The 23,671-nt window shown below is 42.6% G+C and overlaps 1 protein-coding gene across 1 annotated transcript in view; it reads right to left on the bottom strand.

Annotated features, from left to right (window-relative positions):
- Nucleotides 1-842: 842 nt before the first annotated feature.
- The window catches only part of SNX6 (sorting nexin 6), a 58,439-nt gene continuing 35,610 nt past the window's right edge, over nt 843-23,671 (bottom strand). The window contains exons 9-14 of the mRNA XM_040968368.1: nt 20,780-20,855; nt 18,259-18,298; nt 13,299-13,385; nt 6,622-6,781; nt 6,457-6,542; nt 843-2,461 (exon numbers count right to left, since the gene is read on the bottom strand). Coding sequence (XP_040824302.1) covers nt 2,408-2,461; nt 6,457-6,542; nt 6,622-6,781; nt 13,299-13,385; nt 18,259-18,298; nt 20,780-20,855 — 503 coding nt within the window. The 3' untranslated portion in view covers nt 843-2,407. The remainder of the gene's footprint in view (nt 2,462-6,456; nt 6,543-6,621; nt 6,782-13,298; nt 13,386-18,258; nt 18,299-20,779; nt 20,856-23,671) is intronic.

Raw genomic sequence — 23,671 nt, 5'->3', positions numbered from 1 at the left:
AAGCCAGGAGCCAGGAACTTCCTCCAGGTATCCCACACGGGTGCAGGGTCCCAAAGCATTGGGCCATCCTTGACTGCTTTCCCAGGCCACAAGCAGGGAGCTGGATGGGAAGTGGAGCTGCTGGGATTAGAACCGGCACCGATATGAGATCCCGGGGTGTTCAAGGCGAGGACTTCAGCCTCTAGGCCACCGTGCCAGGCCTCCTGGAATTGTTTTAAACCAATGAATTGTTCCCTATTCTGTCAGTTTTTTCCTAAACCAACTACTAATATTCCCTTCGTAACCCACCTTGACGCCTCACCCTCCGATCACCTGAAGGAACTCTTCGACCTCCCTCAAGGACAACTCTGTGGTCCCCAAGGACCCTCATGGGTGTGTTCCTGTTGCACTTCTGTGTCTCCAGGGCACCAGATGGTCCCCTGTGAAGCACAGGCCTCAACTTAGCAGCACTGAATCCAGGGCTGGCTATTTTTGGCAGCAACTAACAGTGAGCTATAAATACACATCTCAGTTGTTCACCACTTGCCCTTCAGAGAGTCATATACATTCTTTACCTTATTTGTAAGTTTTGTTACTGAGAAGGCTTTGTATAGGGCAGCTGTAAACTCACTGTGTATATTAAGTCTCTCCCTCCAAAACACACACACACACACACACACACACACACACACACACACACACACACACTCTTAACAAAAACATGGCTTATGTCATATCCCTGATCTCAAAACAAGCACTCAAAATATGCAAACCAAGGGATGCAGTTCCCACTCATCCTCCTCATCCACCAACCACCTGCCCTGTTCTTGTAGGTTGGTTGCATTTACACATCATCTCTTCTCTTTTCCAAAGCATGATACCAACATTTATTAATCCTCACAACATCCCTGTGAGGTAGGTCAACGTGTCCTTTGTAGTAGAGAACTGAGGCAGAAGTCAAGCAAACTTGCTCAAACCTGGCTTGAGGCCACAGAGGCAATGAGTGAGGGGGCTGGGTCTGAATCCAGTAGCTAGGCCCCAGTCCTGGGTTCTCTCACTGCTGGACTTCACCAGGGCATACTTTTATCAGTTGAGATTACACGAAAGACAAAACACACAGATGTGTCAGCCAACAGAAACATCAACAGTTCAGACAGCATTGTGGAACATGTCCATTGAGATGCAACATTAACCAGCACATGAATGAGGATGCCAAGAGTACACGCTGTTGAAAAAATGCTGGCATCACCACAGCGGCAATGAGCCTGAGATCAGGCCTTCTTCAGAGTGGCTTTGGACAATGTAAACAAGTTAGGAACCATCCCAGGGGTGACCAACCCACATGCCTATGGTTTCCCAATGGGAGAAAAGTTAGAAAAAGTGTGAAAAAAAATCCAACCACTCAATCAAACTTTAAACCAGGAATGACAATAATGTTCATTCACATTAGAAAGGCCAGTACCATTCGTCAGGTAACTGCTGGTACATAGTATCCTACTGTACACCAATTTTCATTCAAAATATTGTACTACTTTTACCCTACAGGTAAGTGCTGTTCCTTTCAGCAGACCTCCTTCCCTCTACATACCAATCTGTGTGCTGGCATGGCAACTACCAGGTGGATGAATGGCATCTATCTCATATGTGACTCACTGGGCTAGGGACGGAATCTGGGACACTCAATGGACTGCCTACTGTCTGCTCCTTGCTCCAGATACAGCTTTCTCTCACCTGCCCCCGTGCGATTCCATCTTCTATGAAGCATACACAGAGGAGCAGTTCCTTCTTTTGTGGAGGGACTGGTGAACTCAGTTCAAGGTGTCATTTTAAAAGTAAGAAAGAAGAGAAACTAAAACCTGCACTGTGAAGCATAAGACAGGAGTCGGTTTATTACAGCCACTCTAGATTCCAGAGCGTGATACCATGACCACAGAGCGAGAACGATCACTGTTACCGCTGGTTATTTTATAGGAATTGGTTTAGTCTACAAGTTTAAGGCAAACATACTAATGCATTTGCTTTCCTTCAGAATCATACTTATAAAGATACATAAAGTTTGTCCCAAAACATCTAAGAAATGTTCATTAATTTTAATAAGATTGGCAGCCATAAGGAATACTATTTGTAAAATAAAGATAGTTATGGAAGCTACTTTAAAAAGACTGAACTTGGGGCTTTTGAGTAGGCCAAGTGCATGAAGACGGACAACTGTCCCTGGGAAGACAAAGCAGGGCCACACCACAGACTGGCATTACCTGGGCGTGGCAGCGTTGCTCCCTTATGGACTTTTTCAGAGAAAGAAGAGTATATGCACTTTTCAGCTGCGTTTTTGTTGTTTCCAGTGAGCATATATGCCTAACAGTATTAAGAAAACAAAAATAAAATTGGAAGAAAGGCAGCCCTTTTGAATAGGAAGGCAGAATATGCCTTATGTATCTCCATTTAACACTGCCAGGCAGTTCTGCAGCAACTGTAGGTTACCCTAAAAAAGAAAAAAGAAAAATATGAAAAAACATACTTTTAAAAAAGTTATTTTTTATTTAAAAGGCAGAGTTAAAGGCAGAAAGGAGAGAGGAGAAAGAAAGAGACAGACTGATTGACCTTCCATCCACTGGTTCACTCCCCACATGTTGCTATGGTTGAGCTGGGCCAGGCTGATGCCAGGAGCAAGGAGCTTCTTCTGGTTCTCACACATGGGTAGCAGGGGCCCAAAAGTCGGGCTGCCCTCTGCTGTTTTCCCAGCACATCATAGAGCACTAGATTAGAAGTAGCTGTGACTTGAACTGGTGTCCATATGGGATGCTGGTGTTACAGGTGTTACCTTAACTTGCTGGGTCACAGAACCAGCCCGAAATTAAAAATCTCTACATGGGATCATGCACAATTACAAAATCATTAAGAAATATCGGGCTTTAGGTTTCTCAGCAGCAGCACTCCTGACATTTTGGTTGCAGCGGTCTGCCCTGAGCACTGTATAGCATTTAGTGGCATCTCTGGCCCTTTTAACGTATCATATACCAGTAAAAATGTCTGCAGACATTTCCAACTGCTCCCCAACAAGCAGAATCACCTCCACATGTGGCTCACTGCAACAGAGCAGCTAACAGAAAACTGAATTCAGCAAACTCATTTTAGAAAGGATTTGGAAAAGTACAAAATGGGGAGCCAGAGACTTTTCTGTAAAACGCTAAAATAGTCTAGGTGCTGAGAGACATACAGTACCTGTTTCAAATACTAGTTAGCTATGGTAGTAGGGAAAAACCCAAGGTATCAGTGAACAGGCATTCCAATAAAATCTTGAATCTTTAAAATTTATACAGTTATTACATCTCATGAAATATTCTTCTACGGCCCGGTGCAATAGCCTAGTGGCTAAATCCTTACTTTGCAGCCAGCAGGATCCCATATAGGCACTGGTTTGTGTTCTGGCTGCTCTGCTTCCCATCCAGCTCCCTGCTTGTGGCCTAGGAAAGCAGCAGAGGATTGTCCAAAGCCTTGGGACCCTGCACCCATTTGGGAGATCTGGAAGAAGCTCTTGGCTCCTGGCTTTGGATCCGGTTAACTCTGGCCATTGCAGACATTTGGGGAGTGAACCAGCGATGGGGGACCTTTCTCTCTCTCTCCTTTTTGTAGATTTGACTTTCCAAAAATAAATAAATAAATAAATAAATAAAATCTTAAGAAATATTCTTCTAGTGTTTCTCAACAACCATTTAAGACTGTGAATGATTCTGAGCTCACAGTCTCTAAAAAGAGATGGGCTATAATTTACCAACTCCAAGCTTATAGCAAAATTTTTGCAAGTTCTTGAGTTTAATAAGATAACAATTAACATTAGAAACCTACACAGGCTAAATAAAAGTAAATCATGCCAAACTGCTGAGGACATTTTATGCAGAGAGTTACCACACCAGGCAATCAGATAACAAATACCTTAATTATGATTTTTTGACAATTACACCCTTTATACATAAAGCATAGATAGAAATGGCTGATTATATGCTGATTTAAAATTGAATAAATATAATCAAAGAATAATAATAATTCAACACAAATTAGTATAGAAGGAAAAGAAATTTCAGCCTTTTCTGGAGTCATGTACTATTGCATATTCTATTAGATTAATGGATTTTTAAAAACCATATTTTTATTTTTAATTAGTATTTAATAAATTCAATGTTATTTGCTGAACGCTGGTTCCTGTTGTCCTAATCATTTAAAAAAAATATTTATTTATTTTTATTGAAAAGTCAGATTTACAGATAAGAGGAGAGACAGAGAAGAAGGATCTTCCATCCACTGATTCACTCCCCAAGTAGCTGCAATGGCACTGAGCTGATTTGAAGCCAGGAGCCAGGAACTTCTCGGTCTCCTTTGCAGGTGCAGGGTCCCAAGGCTCTGATTGTCCTAGACTGTTTTCCCAGGCCACAAGTAGGGAGCTAGATGGGAAGCAGGGTGGCCAGGATATGAACCAGTGCCCAATGGATCCTGGCACATGCAAGGTGAGGACTTCAGCCATTCGGTTATCATGCTGGGCCCCTAATTTAATCATTTAAAGCAAGGCTTTGATGAGGAGGCTCAGTTAAGGGTTCAATTAGTTAATCCCCTGCCAGTAAGCACTAGCATCCCATATGGGTGGTGGTTCATATCCCAGTTGTTCCATTTTATATCTAGCTAGCTGTTTATAGCCTGGGAAAGCAAGGGAGAATGGGACCCTGTACACATGTGGGACTCCATAAGTTGTTCCAGGCACCCAGGACTGGATCAGCTCAGCTCTGGCTGTTGTGGCTATCTGGGGAGTGAACCAGGCAATGGAAGATCTTTCTCTTCCTGTAGATCTGCCTTTCCAATGATGATCCAAATTCTTGGGGTCCTGCACCAACGTAGGACAGGTGGGGGAAGATTCAGGCTCACGGTTTTAGACCAGCCATTTGGGGAGTGGATCAGCAGACAGAAGATCTTTTTCTCTGTCTTTACCTCTCTAAATCTGCCTTTCCAATAAAAATGATCAACAGCATTTCAGAATTATAAAAACGACCTGGGCAGATGGAATGTGTGCCACATCAGGACCCTGGCTTGCTATCAGGCGGCTTTTCCCTATCCCCAGGTACTGGGGCAGTTGAGAAGCTGGGTATGGCTTCTCCCCTTCTCCCCCCCTCACCCTAGAAACAGGAAGAAGAAACAAAAAATTTGGAAACAATGATCTCTTTTCCCTAGCCCTTGATCCTTCCCACTCATCTAAAAATAAAGGTTTGGATCCAGGCTTTTCTCTGCTTCTTCTCACATATTTGACAGAAGGAGGGAGGGAAGATGGGAGGAAGAGAAGAAATGCCAGTTTACTAGTTCCCTTCTAAAATGGTTGCAATGGCCAGGCCTGGGCCAGGAGCTGGGCACTCAATTCTGGTGGCAGGAATCCAGCGAAAAATCATCATTGCTATCTTAACAGTGTCTTTATTAAGAAGCTGGAGCCAGGAGCTGGAGCTGGGGCCTGAGCAAAGCATCAAACTCAGGTACTCTGATACGGTGACACAGGTTATCTCAATTCACACCTTAACTGCTAGGACAAATGCTTGTCTCCAAGTCTTTCTGTTTTATTCATTTTTAAAATATTTCTTTTTTTCCCAAGATTTATTTATTTTTATTGGAAAGGCAGATATAGAGATGAGGAGAGACAGAGAGGAAATCCTCTGTCTGATGATTCACCCCCCAAGCAGCCGCAATGTCCAGAGCTGAGCTAATCCAAAGCCAGGAACCTGGAGCCTCCTCCGGGTCTCCCACAAGGTGCAGGGTCCCAAGGCTTTGGGTCATCCTCGACTGCTTTCCCAGGCCACAGGCAGGGAGCTGGATGGGAAGGACAGGGTGGCTAGGACTCAAACCAGCACTCTGTTATGGGAAGCATGCATCCAAGCAGCAGATGAACCAGCTGCATCATATCCTGACACTCACCCCTCCATTTTTGTTAAATGTTTACTCTATCCACTGGTTCATCCCCCAAATGCTTACAACAACCAACACTGGACCAGATCAAAGGCAAGAGCTCAGAATTCCAGTCAGTTCTCCCACATGGGTGGCAGGGTTCCAAGCACTTGGGGGATCATTTATTCTTGCCAAGGATGCATTAGCAGAAAGTTGGATCAGAGACAGCTTCTGGCGTGTGAATCAGCACCTCAATAGGAGATGCAGGTTTCGCAAAGAGCAGCTCAACTTGTGCTGCAGGCATCACATATCTAACCTGAGCCTTTATATTGCATAATAAACAAACACTGCTAAAAACAAAAACCCAGATATTAACATATTAACTAATTTTTTTCTGAAGCACTAAAACAATATTTGGAAAACTTAATTCCAGCTCAGCAATAGTTCTTAAAGTACTTTGGTAGGCAGCAACTGTCAGTAAAGGATCAGGATCAATTTCATAACTGAATCAACTGTAAGTTACACAGCAACCAAATCATTACATCTTTAATGTGAGATTACCTTTGCATGTTTCAGTTCCAATTCTGCAAGTTCCACTAAATTTTTCCTGAATGCAGCAACTCTTCTTGTCTTAAAATCTATAAGTTCTGAAAACAAACCATGATTATTCAATTTATATCAGGGTCATAAAGCATGCCTTGTGATTCAAGATCAACATAATAATACCTTGCTTTGCAGATTCAGATATTTTTTCAAATTTCTGACAGCATAATTGTTGGGAAGTTTCAGCTTGGAGAACATCTTTATTTTTTGCTCTTGCTTTATCCAGTGCTTTATTAGCATTTTCATAATCTACTAGTGACCTGGATCTTCGATAGAGGAGATCCTATAAAACAGAATGCTTCACAATATTATGTGAGTCGGCTGCACATTTCTGCTACTCGCATGCACTCATCACCAGCACCACCACCACTGTTAGAGTGAATACACGGGCACAGTGAATACTAGATGCTAACCTGCTGCTTTTTTAGTAATAGTTTTTCCAAAGATATAATTCACATATAAAACTCACTTGCTCAGAGACTTGTGTAACCATTAGCACAATTTATTTTAGGACTTTTTTTTAATAAAGAAATCTCATGCCCATATGCAGCTGTTCTTCATTCCTCCCTCATGTCCTCATGTCCTTAGCCATATACAACAGACAATGAATTGATCTATTCTGGACATTCCATCAAAGTGAAATCTCATAATACAAAGAAACTTTAAAAAGCTCAAGAACATGGGACTGAGGGGGCCAGCGTTGTGGCACACCTGGTAAAGCTGCTGCCTGTGATGTTGGCATCCCTTCTGGGCACCAGTTCTGTGTCCTGGCTGCTTCACTTTGGATCCAGCTTCCTGCTAGCATCCCGGAATAAGCAGAGGTGGCCCAAGTACCTGGGCATCTGCATCGAAATGGGAAAACTAAATGAAGATCCCGGTTTCAGCCTGGCTCAGTTCTGACCATCATGCCCTCCGGGGAAGTAAATCAGTGGAAGGAAAAATCTGTCTTTTTCTGCACCTCTTGACCTTTTTTTTTTTTTTTTTTTAAAAAAAAACTTATGGTTCATTGGGAAGGCAGATTTACAGAGAGAAGGAGAGATACAGAAAGATGTTTCATTCACTGGTTCACTCAATAGATGGCCAGAATGGCTGAAGTTGAACCGATCTGATGCCAGGAGCCAGAAGCTTCCTTTGGGTCTCCCACGTTAGTGCAGGGTCCCAAGGCCTTGGGTCGTCCTCAACTGCTTTCTCAGGCCATAAACAGGGAGCTGGAGGGGAAGTGGAGTAGCCAGGATACAAACCAGAGCTCATATGGGATCCTGACATGGCAAGAAAAGGATTTAGGCACTGAGCCATTGTTCTGGGCCCAAATCTTGATCTGAACATATAACATAACTCTTAGGATTGGTATATATGGGCACTCTTCATGCATCAAATGCCCTATGTACTATTTTTATAGTATATATAACTATATTTATAGTTCTATTTACTGATTTTTATTTACTTGAAAAGCAGAGTGAGAGATCCTCCCTCTACTATACTTTCATCTCCAAATGCCTCCAACAGCAGAAATGGCCAGGCTGAACCCAGGAGTCAGAATTCCATCCAGCTCACCTCTATGGGTGTCAGACACCCAAGAACCTGGGCCATCATCTGCTGCCTTTCAGGGTGAGTATCACAGGGAGCTGGACTCAAAGCACAGGCAAAACTCAGTAATTGAAGGCACTCTGAGAAGGGATCCGTTATCCCAAGCAGTGCTTCATTTGCTGCACCACAATGCCCACCCTAACACCACAGAGCTGCCGAAGTGTCCTGACATACATTCTTTGCACAATTGGCTTTGCATCACTTAGTAAGATGCGTCAAATTCAGCCATCTTATAGTATGAATCAACACTTCACTCCTTTCTATGGTAGATTAATATTTCATTCTAAAGATGTATCACACTAACTTACTCATTAAACAATCCAGTGGCATTTGATTTATTCCACTTTTTGCTCTACTAAATAATGCTGCTGCACATATTTAGGAACATGTGTTTATGTGGATATGCTTCAATTTCTCCTTATTAGCGAAACTGCTGGGTTATTCATTTAAAACATTTTGAGAAACTATTGGACTGTTCCAAAGTGGCTGCACATCTTACATTCTTACCAAATCTACATGAGAGTCGGTCGGTCTGTCTGTCTGTCTGTCTGTCTATCTATCTATCTATCCAGTTTTTAAAAAAGATTTATTTATTTTTACTGCAAAGTCAGAAATACACAGAGAGGAAGAGAGAAAGAGAGCAAGATCTTCCATGTGATGATTCACTCCCCAAGTGACTGCAATGGCCGGTGATGTGCCTATCCAGGAGCTCCTCTGGGTCTCCCACAGGGGTGCTGGGTCCCAAGGGTTTGGGCTATCCTTGACTGCTTTCCCAGGCCACAAACAGGTAGCTAGAAGGGAAGTGGGGCTGCCGGGATTTGAACTGGTGCCCATATGGGATCCCGGCACATTCAAGGTGAGGACTTTAGCCACTACGCCACAGCGCCGGGCCCTATCTATCTAGTTTTTGAAGATTTATCGTAAAGGCAGATTTACAGAGGAGACAGAAAGATCTTCCATCCACTGGTTCATTCCCCAATGGTAGCAACAGCCAGAGCTAAGCCAATCTGGTGTCAGGAGGCAGGAACCTCCTCTGGGTCTCCCATATGGCAGGATCCTAAGGACTTGGGCCATTCTGTGCCGCATTCACAGAATACAAGCAGAGAGCCAGATGGCAAATGGAGCAGCTGGGACCCAAACCAGTGCACATATGGAATGCCACTGCTTAATGGTGAAGGATTAGCCAATACTGCCATTGCGCTGACCCCCTCCATTACATTCTTCAAAGATAAGGGCCCGGCATGGTATGCTAGAGGCTAAGTCCTCAACATAAATGCACCAGGATCCCATATGGACACCAGTTCTAATCCAAGCTGCCCTGCTTCCCATCCAGCTCTCTGTGGCCTGGGAAAGCAGTTGAGGACGGCCCAAAGCCTTGTTTCTCTGCATCTATGTGGGAGACTTGGAAGAAGCTCGGGCTCCTGGCTTTGGATTGGCATAGCTCTCGCTGTTGCAGCCACTTGGAAAGTGAATCAACGGTCAGAAGATGTTCCTCTCTGTCTCTCCTCCACATCTCTGTAATCTGACTTTGCAATAAAAAATAAATGTTTTAAAAAAATTTATTTACTTATTTGAAAATTGCAGTATCGAGAGATCTTCCATCCATCAGCTCAGCCTCTACATGACTGTAAAGGCCAAGGTTGAGCCATGCTGAATTCAGGAGCCAGGAGCTTCATCTGGGTCTCCCTCCTGGGTGTCAGGAGCCCAAACACTTGGTCCATCTCTGCTATTTTTCCCAGGCTGTTAAGCAGAACTGAAAACTGGAGCAGCGAAGACACAAATCAGTGCCTATATGTGATGCTGGCATCATAGGAAGTGGCTTTACCCAGTATACTACAATTCTAGACCTAAGGGTTCCATTTTTTTTAAAGATTTATTTTTATTATTTTTTTATTGGAAAGGCGGATATACAGAGAGGAGAGACAGAGAGAAAGATCTTCCGTCCAATGATTCACTCCCCAAGTGAGTGCAACGGGCCGATACTATGCCGATCCGAAGCCAGGAGCCTCTTCTGGGTCTCCCACGTGGGTGCAGGTTCCCAAAGCCTTGGGCCGTCCTCGACTGCTTTCCCGGGCCACAGGCAGGGAGCTGGAAGGGAAGCGGGGCTGCCGGGATTAGAACCGGCGCCCATATGGGATCCCGGGCGTGCTAGGCGAGGACCTTTAACCACTTGCGCCACTGCGCCGGGCCCAAGGGTTCCAATTTTAAACATCCTTGCCAATACTTACTATTGGTCTTGTTGATAAAAGCCACATAATGTCATTTCAGTTTTAATTTGCATTTCCTTGATAGCTAATGATACTTATCTTTTTCATAGGTTTCATAGCCATTTTTGTATCCTTAGAGAAACATGCTAAGTCCTTTCCTTATTCTAAAAACTAAGGCTATTTGTCTTTTTACTGATTTACAAAAGGAATTAATTTACCTATCTGAAGCCACAGCATTCAATTAGCAACAGGGCAGTAACTTCCATAGGAGGACCATACTGAAACCAGGCGTCAAGAACTCCATCTGAGGGCCCGGTGCCAATATCTCAGCAGCTAAGGTTCTCACCTTGAGCACGCCAGGATCTCATATGGATGCCAGTTCCTGATGGTCCCGCTCCCCATCCAGTTCCCTGCTTGTGGCCTGGGAAAGCAGCTGAGGATGACCCAAAGCTCTGGTTCCCTGCACCCACGTGGGAGACCTGAAGAGGCTCCAGGCTCCTGGTCCATTCAGCTCTAGCCGTTAGCCATTTGGGGAGTAAACCAGCAAATAGAAGACATTTGTCTTGGTCTCTCCTCTTTTAGCTCTTTCCAGTCAACCTAAATAAATCTTACAACAAAGCAAAACAAAAAAGATTTATTTAGGTTTACTGGAAAGGTAGATCTATCAAGATAAGGAAAGACAGTAAGATCTTCCATCTGCTGGTTCACTCCCCAGATGGTCATAATGGCCACAGCTGAACCAATCTGAAGTCAGGAGCCAAGAGTCTCCTCTGAGTCTCTCACGTGGGTGCAGGGTCCCTTGGACTTGGGCCATTCTCCACTGCTTTCCCAAGCCAGAAACAAGGAGCTGGATGGGAAGTGGAGCAGCTGGAGTACGTACATATGCCCATATAGGATCCTTGTCGTCAGAGATGAAGATTTAGCTAGTTGAGCCAATACATTGGTCACAACTCTATCTCTTACAAATATGGTTTGACACATCCTGAATTAATACATCTTGGTGTTGTGAGAAGGTATTCAACGTCAATGTTACCAGACACTTATATCTTGTCCATGGGTTTGATTCCCTGTCTTGCTCCTGACTCTGTGTCTATGGCAGTGCAGACCCTTGGAGACAGCAGTGATGCTGCCACCAACACAGTAGCCCTGGCTTGTATTTCTGGCTCCCGGATCTGGCCTCAGCCCAGTTTGTTGTACGTATCTGGGAAAGAGTTGGGAGCTTTTTGATTCTCAAAAAATTAAACAAAACTATCTTTCTTAATAGCTGACTGTCTTACATATATACACACATAAAATCTGGAAAAATGAAACAGAAACCTGACCCCCAAAAAACTCCTGAAACTAACAAAAGGATTTTAGCTAGATCATAGGATTTCATGTTAGTAGACAAAAATCAGCTGTTTTCCTATGTGCCAGTGACAAACAGGTAAATTTGAAATTAAAAATATAATGCCATTTCCACTAACAATCCTCAAAATGAAAAAACATTAATTTCACAAAACATTATAGATTTGTATGAGAAAAGCTATAAATCTCTCATGAAAGAAAATTAATTTTTTTTTCTTTTTAAACAATACATGCTTGTTCCCCAAATGGGTGCAATAGCCAGAGTGGGCCACATGGAGAAGCCAGGAGCCAGGAGCTTCTTCTGGTCTCCCATCTAAGTACAAGAGTCCAAAGACTTGAGCTATCATCTTCTACTGCTCTCCCAGGCACATTAGCAGGAATCTGGATCAGAAGTAGAACAGTGGAAATTCAAACCAGTGACCATATGGGATCCTGGCACTGCATATGGCAGTTTTACCCACTTTGCCACAAGACCAGTCCCAGAAATTAAGAACTAAAAAGATTTAGAGATAAATCATGTTTATTAATAGGAATATTATGAAGCTATCAGCTCTGGGACCGGCAGTGTGGCATACCAGATTAGGCCACTGCCTGTAAGACTGACATCTCACGTGACAACCAGTTTGAGGCTGGCTGTTTTATTTCTGATCCAGCTCCCTGCTAATGAGCCTGGGAAAACAATGGAACATGGCCCAAGCCCAAGGGCTCTTTCACCCACATGGGAACCCTAGATGAAGTTCCTAAATCCTGGGACCATTTAGGAAGTGAATCAGTGGATACAAGATTTATCTTTCCCCAATTCTGCCTTCCAAATAAAAAAACACAATCTTCAAAAATACAAATTCTAGTTTGTATTAAATCAAATGTTTATAGGGGAGTTTTTTTTTTTTTTTTAAAAAAAAAAGATTTTTTGTAATGGGAAAGTCAGATTTACACAGAGAAAGAAAAACAAAGAAAAGTCTTCCAGGGTATGGCGTGGTGGTCTAATGGCTAAAATCCTCGCCTTGAATGTGCTGGGATCCCATATGGACACCGGTTTTAATACCAGCAGCTCCGTTTTCCATCTAGCTCCCTGCTTGTGGTCTGGGAGGGCAGTCGAGGATGGTCCAATGCCTTGGGACCCTGCACACGCATGGGAGACCTGGAGGAAGCTCCTGGCTCCTGGCTTTGGATCGGCTCAGCTCCGGCTGTTGTGGCTGCTTGGGGAGTGAACCATCTGACAGAAGATCTACCTCTGTGTCTCTGCTCCTCTCTGTATATCTGCCTTTCCAATAAAAATAAATAAATCTTTAAAAAATTAAAATAAAAGAATAATAAAGAAAAAATTGGGCATGGTGCAGTAGCCTAACAGTTAAAGTCCTCACCTTGCACATGATAGGATTTCATATGGGCGCCGGTTCTAATCCCAGCAACCCCATTTCCCATCCAGCTCCCAACCTGGAGCCTGGGAAAGCAGCTGATGATGGCCCAAAGCCTTGGGACCCTGCACCTGCATGAGAGATTGGGAAGAGGCTCCTGTCTGCTGTCTTTGGATTGGTTCAGTTCTGGTCATTGTGACCACTTGGAGAGTGAAAAGTGGTCTGAACATCTTTCTCTCTGTATATCTGCCTTTCCAATAAAATTAATATTCAAGCAAACAAACAAAACGATGAAAATTACCTTAGCTGCTTGAGATTCTCTCAAGTAGTACTTCAAAAGATCAGAAAGTTTGAGGTCCTCGTCAGCAGACACTCGTGCTTCTATCTTCTGAAAAAGGAAGTCAGGCAGGCATTTAGTTAGTAATTAAATTCTGCTCTGAGCACTTTCCTTAATTACTGTGAAAACACTGAATCTATAAAAAAATTTGCAACACTCAAATTTGAAAACATTACATCAAATAAAACGACTATACGAACTTCATATCTGATTCAAAGTACTTGGCTATCATGTGTTTCAATACTGCCATTCAGCTTCATTTTCTTCAACGGTAACTGAAGGTCAGCATGTCATTGAAATGTCAATTTGAACCCCTGGAGCTCTACTTCCAGCTCCCTGCTAATGTGCCCGGGAAAGCAGTGGGAGATGGCCCAAATACTTCTGGCCCTGTTATTCTTACGACACACCTGCAACAATCTCCTGGTTCCTAGCTTCTGCCACACCTGTCCGTACCTGAAAAGCAAAATCAGTGGATGTGTTTCTTTTCTCTACTAACTCTGCCTTCAAATAATAAATACATAATCTTCCAAACTAATTCCTTTAGAAAGATTTATTTATTTTACTCAAAAGGCAGATCTGACACACAGAGAGAGAGGTCTTTTATCCACTGGTTCACTCTCTAAATGGCTGCAATGTCTACAGCTGGACTGGTCTGAAGCTAGGAGCCAGGAGCTTCTTCTGGTTCTCCCACATGGGCACAAGAGCCCAATGTTTTGGGCCAATTTCTGTTTCTTTCCCAGACCACAGACAGGGAGCTGGATTTAAGTGTAACAGCTAGTACATGAACCAACACCCACATGGGACCCTGGCACCACAGGCAGAAAGTCAGCTGCTTATACCACCATGCTGGCCCCTTAAAACAATTCTAACCCTTAAAAGAAAAAAAAAAAGATTGTCAGAGCTCCAGTTTGAGTCTCAGTTGCTCAGCCTCCATCTCCTTGTTAATGCATTTGGGAAAAGCAGCACAGGTGTTCAGGACCATGCCACCCATGGGAGTCACGGTAGACTCCTAGGCTTCAGTCTGTCTCAGTTCCAGCCACTGTGGCTGTGACAAAGCACATGGAAGATCTCTATTTTTCCCTGTAATAACCTCTGTCACTCTAACTTCCAAGGGTTTAAGAAAAATCATCAGTTTCCACTTTCTGTTAGTTGGCACACTTACTTTTGGAACCTAATCATCATGCTGCAAAGGTAATCTAACTGCTTCACTGCCAGACATAGGTGTTCCAGCCAAGAGTGCCAGCAAAAGTCCTAATGAACAGCCAGCATCACTTCAACCTTTCCCTGATGTGGCAGTAAAAGAGCCTTCAGATAATTCTAGCTCAGTCTTCCTATCTTCCCTCAGCTCCAGGTATCAGAGTGCAGAGGAAAGCGCTCCCTGCTCTTTCTGAATTTACATTCCTGGTTTCAGGATGGCCTGTTTCAGCACAAAACCAGAGTGCTATAGTATCCAAGGAAAAACTACTAGCATCTCCTTAAAGAGAAACTGCTGAAAGGAACATAGTAAGTCTCTGTGCCACTACAATCTCTATAGACTTAGAACTGTGTACACACCAAGGCTATGTTCCAACCCCATTCCACCCTCACCTGCATTGGTTGAATTCAACATAACATAGGGAACAGGAAGGCCCGCCCAATCTTGCCTAATGTGGCACTTCTCCAACTGGCTCCTCTGGCTTGGGGAACTCCCTTAAAATTGCTATACAGCCCTGAGACTTTTCCTCTACCTTATATACTGTCAAACCTATACTGCAGCCCAAAGGTTCTTTTTTCCTCCTTGTTTTTCTCTCTTCCTCTCTCTTTTTTTAAAGATTTATTTATTTATTTTTATTACAAAGTCAGATATACAGAGAGGAAGATCTTCCCTCTGATGATTCACTCCCCAAGTGAGCGCAATGACTGGTGCTGCGCCGATCAGAAGCCAGGAACCAGGAACTTCTTTCCAGGTCTCCCACGTGGGTGCAGGGTCTCAAAGCTTTGGGCCATCCTCAACTGCTTTCCCAGGCCACAAGCAGAGAGCTGGATGGGAAGTGGAGCTGCCTGGATTAGAACTGGCGCCCATATGGGATTCTGGCGCATTCAAGGCGAGGACTTTAGCCACTAGACCACACCGCTGGGCCCATGTTTCTCTCTTATTTTTAAAAAATTAATTTATTTTTATTGCAAAGTCAGATATACAGAGAGGAGGAGGGACAGAGAGGAAGATCATCCCTCTGATGATTCACTCCCCAAGTGACTGCAATGGCTGGTGCTGCACCAATCCAAAGCCAGGAGCCAGGAACCTCATCCGGGTCTCCCACACGGGTGCAGGGTTCCAAGGTTTTGGACCATCCTCAACTGCTTTCCCAAGCCACAAGCAGGGAGGTGGATGGGAAGTGGAGTTGCCAGGATTAACACTGGTGCCCATATGGGATCCTGGAACAATCAAGGCGGCGAGCTCGACCACCATGCCGGGCCCTCCTCATTTTTCAAAAAAAAAAAAAAAAAAAAAAATCCTTTGTACCTTAACCTTATCTTGATATTCACTTTTCCGGGGCCTTAAATAAACATAGGGCTGTTTTATGATGCAGCTCTATTCTGTTAAATATTAATATATTGATGGCTGATGTCTGCATAAATCAAGACTGACAATATTAAATTATTACTGCCATCAGTTCAATTTTTACTCAAGTGTACATGATCTCTTTTAAATCAATCTCTTAGGGCCCAGCACGATGGCTTGTTTTGTTAAATCCTCTCCTTGCATGCACTAGAATTCCATATGGTTGCTGGTTCATGTCCCAACTTCTCTACTTGCCATCCAGCTCCCTGTTTGCAGCCTGTAAAAACAGTCAAGGATGGCCCAAAGCCTTGGTACCCTGCAGCTGCACAAGAGACCAGAAAGACTTTCCTGCTATTGGCTTTGGATTGGCTCACCTCCGGCCATTGTGGTCATTTAGGGAACAAACTAGCGGATGAAAGATCTTTCTCTCTGTCCTCTCTGTAAATGTGCCTTTCCAATAAAAATAAATAGACGTTTCTTTTCTTATAAAAAAAAAAAAGTCAATCTTTTAGGGGGAACAAAAACAATACGGTATTGTTAAAGTTACAAAATCAAAACTTTCTCTTCATAAAAAGTCTGACTAATGAACGTTTTCTTTTCTTTTTTTTTTTTAAAGATTTATTTATTTTTATTACAAAGTCAGATATACAGAGAGTAGGAGAGGCAGAGAGGAAGATCTTCCCTCTGATGATTCACTCCCCAAGTGACTGCAACGGCCGGTGCTGTGCTGATGCGGAGCCAGGAACTTCCTCTAGGTCTCCCACACGGGTGCAGGGTCCCAAAGAATTGGGCCATCCTTGACTGCATTCCCAGGCCACAAGCAGGGAGCTGGATGGGAAATGGAGCTGCTGGGATTCGAACTGGGGTCCATATGGGATCCCGGAGCGTTCAAGGTAAGGAGTTTAGCCGCTAGGCCATGCCACCAGGCCCTAATGAATGTTTTCTAACCAAGAATACTAGCTTTTGGGGAGCCAGTGTTGTGGCATAATAAGGTAACCCATATGGGTGCTACTTGATGTCCTAGTTGCTCCATTTCCAATCCAGCTCCTTGTTAATGGCCTGGTAAGGCAATCCATAATAACTTAAATACCTGGGCCCTGCCACCCTTGTGAGAGACCCAGAAGAAGCGCCTGGCTTCAGTTTGGCCCAGTCATGCTGGCCATTGCAGCCATCTGCACAGTGAACAAATGAATAGAAAGAAGGTCTTGGGCCCGGCACAATGGCTTAGTGGTTAAAGTCCTCACCCTGAAGCACCGGGATCCCATATGGGTGCCAGTTTTAATCCCAGCAGCTCCACTTCCCATCCAGCTCTCTGCTTGTGGCCTGGGTAAGCAGTTGAGGACGGCCCAAATACTTGGGATCCTGCACCCGTGTGGGAGACATGGATGAGGTTCCTGGCTCCTGGCTTTGAATCAGCACAGCACCAGCCGTTGTGGTCACTTGGGGAGTGAATCATCAGAGGGAAGATCTTGCTCTCAGTCTCTCCTCCTCTCTCTATGTATATCTGACTTTGTAGTAAAAATAAATAAATCTTTTTTTTTAAAAAAAGGTCTCTCTGTAACTGATGTATAAAATAAAAACTCTTAATATATCTCAAATATATCTCATTATCTTCCTGAAGTGAATACTTTTATCTGAATGAAGTTGAATGCAATCACAGAAGTTAATACTACAGTCTGCAGAGGTATAAATTCCTAAAGGTTATGCAGGGGTAGGCAACCCTTTTTCTGACACAGGCTATTTGGATATTTATAACACCATCCAGAAGCCAAAGATTTACTAATTTTTGAGTCCTACTTGTGGCCTTGACTGAACCATATCAATAATTTTGCAGGGCTTATACAGCCTGTGAACAAGACATTTCCCACTCCTGGCTAATAGTTATTTTGTTTTGTTTCTAAATTATTTATTTATTTAAAGGCAGAGCTAAAGAAAGAGAGAGGAAGAATGAGAGAGAGAGCAAATGAGAAAGAAAGAGAGTGACACAGAGAGAAAAAACCGAGACATTTTCCATCTGCTGGGTCACTTCCCAAATGGCCACAATGGTCGGTGCGGGGCTGATCTGCAGCCAGGAGCTAGGAGCAGGTGCAGTGCCCAAGGTCTTGAGCCACCTTCTACTGCTTTCTCCAAAACATATTAGCAGGGAGTTGAACTGGAGGTGGAGCAGTCAGGAGTCAAACTGGTGCTCATATGGCACGCTGGTGCACACAGTGGTTTTATTCATTAAACAACAGAGCTAGGCCAATAATTTTTTTGTAAACAAAATTTATGGTAATAACACTTAACATAAAATTCACCCTTTTAACAGATTTTAAAGCATACAATGAAATACTGTTAACCATATCATAGGCATAATAGCAGACTCTGGGATTTAGTACTTACTCTGGTTTTATCAAACAGTTCTGAAACTTTGAGGAAAAACCTGGAAGATAACAATATTTTCATGAGGTGTTACATTTGAAGCAATTTTGATATAACTGTTCATAGAATATACATTCAACTATATTAGTAACATAATCTCACTACAATAACATTTAATAGTCTTGTTAACTGAAAACTTCATTTAGTTTAAGAAAATTCTCCCCATGCTCCCACCTATACAACAGATTGCTTGAGATTTGTTATAGAAAATACACCCATTTAATTTCTAGAAGGAGGTCTAAGTTGAACATTAATCTTAAACCGAACATTTACTTTGATATTATTTAGTAATAGATCATACAAATACCAAGCAAAATCTGCACCTGTAAAATTGCAGAAAAATTACAAAGTAATAACATTGAATGAGACAGAGTCTAATTTAACAGGAATACACCAAAGCTGGAATAGTTCTTAAAGTTTCCTGACAGGAAATACAGCTGCCTTAAAACAGAATAAGCTTGTAGGGATAATGTTGGGGTATAAGTGAAATTGTTCCTGGTGACACCACTATACCATTATTGGAGTACTGAACTGAGTCTCAGCTGCTTCATTTCTTATGCAGCTTCTCATTAACACACCTGGAAAGGCAACAAAAGATGTCCCAAGCAGTTGTACTACTGTCACTGTGGAGGAGACCAGGATGGAGTCCCTGGCTCCAGGCCTTAGAAGTGGATACTGTATCCATCTGGAGACTGAACCAGAACATGAAAAATCTCTTTCTGTCCCTCTTTCAAATAAATGTGGGTATTTTTTGTTTTTGTTAAGAATTAAGCTTGTTTGGCTCTTAAATGTCTACTGCAACAGAATATACTGGAGAAAAGTTCAAGGATATTATCTGGAAAAAGAGACTTTTGAAAATACCTTTTTCAATTAAAAATGCTTACATATTTTTCAATAAAGAGTTTAAACAAAACTGCAGGAACAACTAAAATTACTGTTAGAATGAAAACCTAGCATAAACTACAGAATAGCTATATGGGGCAGGTAGACATTTGGTTTAAGTATAAGGGTCTGCATTACATATTTTGGAGTGTATGCCTGTAGCTGTGACTGCTACTATAGGTCTTAGGAAGCAGCAGTTTGATGACTCAAGTGGTTGGGTTCCTGCCATCTGTATGAGAAAACTGTTTCTGGTTCCTGGATTAAGCCCCACAGGCACTTGAGGAATGAGCTGGAGAATGGAGCCCTCTCAAATTAAATAATAAATTAATTTTTTGAAAGAAAGAAGAAGAGGCAAAAGCAAAAGAGAGAAAGAAAAGAAGAATGAAGGAAGAAAAGAAGAAAACAAAAAACAACCAAAAACCAGCTATTGTAACCAAACCTCCAAAGTACTTCATTATACTAACATATGCAATATCTTCACTGGGTCATTCTAGAATTACTTTAAGATTCACTACAAAAATGAAAACAGCAGGAAGATGCTGGGGTAGACTGCTACATTCCAGGGAGGAGCACCTAGGATTGAGGCCTGCCCCCATTTAACATTGAGCTTCCTGCTAAGGTACACAGGAGGCAGCAGAAGCCCAAGCACTTGAATCCGTGGAAGATCCTGGCTCCTGGTTGTGGTTCAGCCAGACCTGGTCCCAACAGCTGGGGAATGAACCATTAACTGGAAGATTAACAGCACGTTCTTTTCTTTCCCAACCTCACCTTTCAAATAAACAAGAATAAACAACATAAAAAACCTTCTTGAACCAAAATAAATGAATAAATTTTAGAAAGCTTGTATCTTTTAAAAAGTAAAAATGATAGGATCAAATTTTACTTTAAAATTTAATTTGGGGGCCTGGCGGTGTGGCCTAGCGGCTAAAGCCCTCGCCTTGAATGCTCTGGGATCCCATATGGGTGCTGGTTCTAATCCCGGCTGCTCCACTTCCCATCCAGCTCCCTGCTTGTGGCCTGGGAAAGCAGTCAAAGCTTTGGGACCCTGCACCCACATGGGAGACCCGGAAGTTCCTGGCTCCTGGCTTTTGATTGGCTCAGCTTCAGCCATTGCGGCTACTTAGGGAGTGAATCATTGGATGGAAGATCTTCCTCTCTGCCTCTCCTCCTCTCTGTATATCTGACTTTCCAATGAATAATTAAATGTTTTTAAAAAATATTAATTTGGCCTTCAATGAAATACATATACATACACAATCATACACACATAATTCAAAACAGCATTTATGATAAACTATCAAAACCTAACAGCAATAAATTCTTATATAGTCACAGAAATCAGTATATTTTAGTTAAATAAAACATTGTAAATATTAAAATTATACACTAAAGTCCACTTTCATTTCCCAAATCTTAAAAATATGAGAAAGAGAATAAAAAATTTATTGATCCAAGTTCATCATAATGCTCCTTATCAATGTGTTTTGACAAAAATAATCCAAAATGTCTGCCTGCTGTCAGAAGTATTGTGGGCATCTCGGCTGCCAAAAGAAACTTTCCTGTTTTACTTATATTTGATGGTTTTAATTAGAATCCTTACTTGCATATATCTGTAGAATCCTGAGTTCCTAAAGCATATAATGATGAACCAATTCTATTGTAATCATCTGCAGCACCTATAGAAAAAGTTTTAAGAATTTAATGTATACATTGGTTTAAAAATACTAAATACTATCTGCCAGCAATGTAAAATATGATACCCAAAGTCTAGCAAAGAAAACACAACCAACCATAATGCCATATGATGCATATTATATCAGACATAAAACTACTTGGAAAGTAGGGGAAACAGATGAACAGAATGAGCTAGTTAAAGCTTGTAGGATGAACAGACATTTACTAGGCAAAGGGAGAGCATTCTGGATAAACAAAGTGACATGGGTAAAGGCCAGAAAGACATTAAGACAGCAAAGTATACTCAAAGAGCCTTGTGAGTTACATATCGTAAATTCACAGGGGAGTGGGCAGAGCTGAAGACGGGAAAGTTCAAAACTTTCTGGGCAAAAAGCCCTTGTGGGTCATGACAGAGTTTGGATTTGATTTCTGTGAATGGATGTCATTAAACATGCTTAAGTCACAGTACTGGGGAAATTCTGCAGGGAAGGTATGTGGCAGAGCAGTCAAATGGTTGCTCAGGAGGCTCCTATCTGAGAGCTACCTAGAGCCCCAGATACTGCTTCCTACCCAGCTTCCTTCAAATGTGTTCCCTGGGAAGAAGCAGATGATGGATTCAGTAAACTTGAGTCTCCACCACTCACACAGGAGCCCCACACTGAATTCCAGGATTCTGACTTCATCCAGACTCTGCCTTAGCTGTTACAGACATTTGGAAAGTGAACCAGTAGACAGAAGATCTCTCTTCATCAGACTCTTTCATTCAAACAGAATGAAAATAAATAAATGTATATGAAATATAAAGCACTTGATACTTTGAGAAACACAGAGAATAAGGTTATCAACCAAGAAACTGTTACAATAATCTGGCAAAAGATTCTGAGGGGCAGCATAAGAGGAAAGTTTTAACAAGTAGGATTTTCCAAAGAGCAAACATGAGGTAAAAAGCAAAGTTATGGAGCTTGGGAACAATAGTGGCACTCTTGCTCTCAGCTGCTCGGAAGCAAAGTGCTTCGCTTAAGCACAACACTCCTCCTAGGTAAGGGTCTCTCCACGGGGCAACAGTCTTCTCAGACTGTATGCAGTTAGCACCAAGGTGTAACTGTAGCCTGAAAGCTGGCATCCATTGTGGGCAGTGTTTTGAGTCCCAGCTGCTCCACTTCTAATCCAGCTCCCTGTTAATGCGCCTGGGAAAGCACTCAAAAATGGTGAAGCCTTGGGCCGTGGCATTCACTTGGGAGACCCAGAAGAAGCTCCAGGCTCCTGGCTTTGGAGCAGCTCAGCTCCAGCCGTGTCAGCCATTTGGGGAGTAAACAACAGATGGAAGATATCTCTCTGTGTTTCTCCTTCTGTCTCTGTAAATCTTCCTTTCAGATCAAAATAAATGTATGTAGCTACACAGTGCATAGTAACATGATACCACAGAAATATTTCCTTTATTTAAAAAAATATATTATTTATTTTTATTGGACAGACAGACTTACAGAGAGGAAAGACAAGGTTTTTCCATTTGCTAGTTTACCTCCCAAATAGTGGTAACAGCTGGAGCTGAGCTGATCCAAAGCCCGGAGCTTCCTCCAGGTCTCCCACATGGGTGGAGGGTTCCAAGGCCGTAGGCCATCCTCTACTGTTTTCCCAGGCCACAAGCAAGAAGCTGGATGGGAAGTGGAGGAGCCAGGACATAAACCAGTGCCCATATGGGATTACAGCGCTAGCCATTGAGCTTTTCTGCTGGGCCCTGTTTCTTTATCAATTAACAAAGTCCAAGACATTATGCATGGAAACTCCCAATTATACTAGCAATATTTCTACAAGTGTTTATTTCTAAATAAAACAGTTATCCTTTGGGGGTGTGTTACAATGGGTTACATCATAGGTTATATTTCATTTCAGAACACCTGGGTCAAGCCCTTGTGACTCTATTTCTGATACAGCGTCCTACTAACGTATCTGGGAAAACAGCAGATATCATTTGAGTCCCTGCAAACCATGTAAAAGACCCACATGGAGTTCTGGACTCCTGGCTTTGGCCTGGCCCAACCCCAGCTACTGAAGGTATTAGTGAACAAGCAGATGGAAGATGGGTTTCTCCCTATCATTCTTTCAAATATACACATGACATTTGGGAATTTTTTTTTTTTTTTTAGATTTTATTTATTTGAAAGGCAGAGCTGAAAAGAGAGGATGAAGAGAGACAGAGAGACTCTCCACTCACTGTCATTCTCCAGTCCAAAGCCAGGAGACTGGAGCTTTCCCTGGGTCTTCCACATGGAAGCAGGGGCCCGAGAACCTGGCCATCTTGTGCTGCTTCCTCAGACGCGTTATAAGGGAGCTGGATCAGAAATGAAGCAGCCGGGTTCTAAAGGGTACCTGTACAGGATACTGGGCACCACACATAGTGTGCTACCCTCTATGTTATCCCACTGACCTCACATAAGTATTTTTTAAAAATACTAACCCTTGTGTTGCCAAAAATTACATTTAACTAATAAGGCTGAAATTTGGTGACTATTTGTCAAGGCAGAACTAATTGGTTTCTTTTAAAAAAAAAACATTGAGTATAAACTTCAGATTCTGAATAAAAGATCTCTTCTGTGAGATTCTTTACTATTATGTTAATCTAAAAGTTTAATATTAAAAAATAGTAACTAGGGGTTAAGTCTAGTGCCTGTGATGCTGGCATCTCGTACAGGTGTCAGTTCATGTTCCTGCTGTGCTACTCAAAAATCCAGCTCCTTACTCAAGATGGCCCAAATGCTTGGGTCCCTGCCCCCAGCGTGGTAAACTTGGATGAAGCTCTTAGCTCCTGCCCTCAGCC

The sequence above is a fragment of the Ochotona curzoniae genome, unplaced genomic scaffold (genome assembly GCF_017591425.1).
Source record: "Ochotona curzoniae isolate NIBS_2020 unplaced genomic scaffold, NIBS_Ocur_1.0 scaffold_4701, whole genome shotgun sequence".
Classification (NCBI taxonomy): Eukaryota; Metazoa; Chordata; class Mammalia; order Lagomorpha; family Ochotonidae; genus Ochotona; species Ochotona curzoniae.
This window is presented reverse-complemented; position numbering and strand designations above follow the sequence as displayed.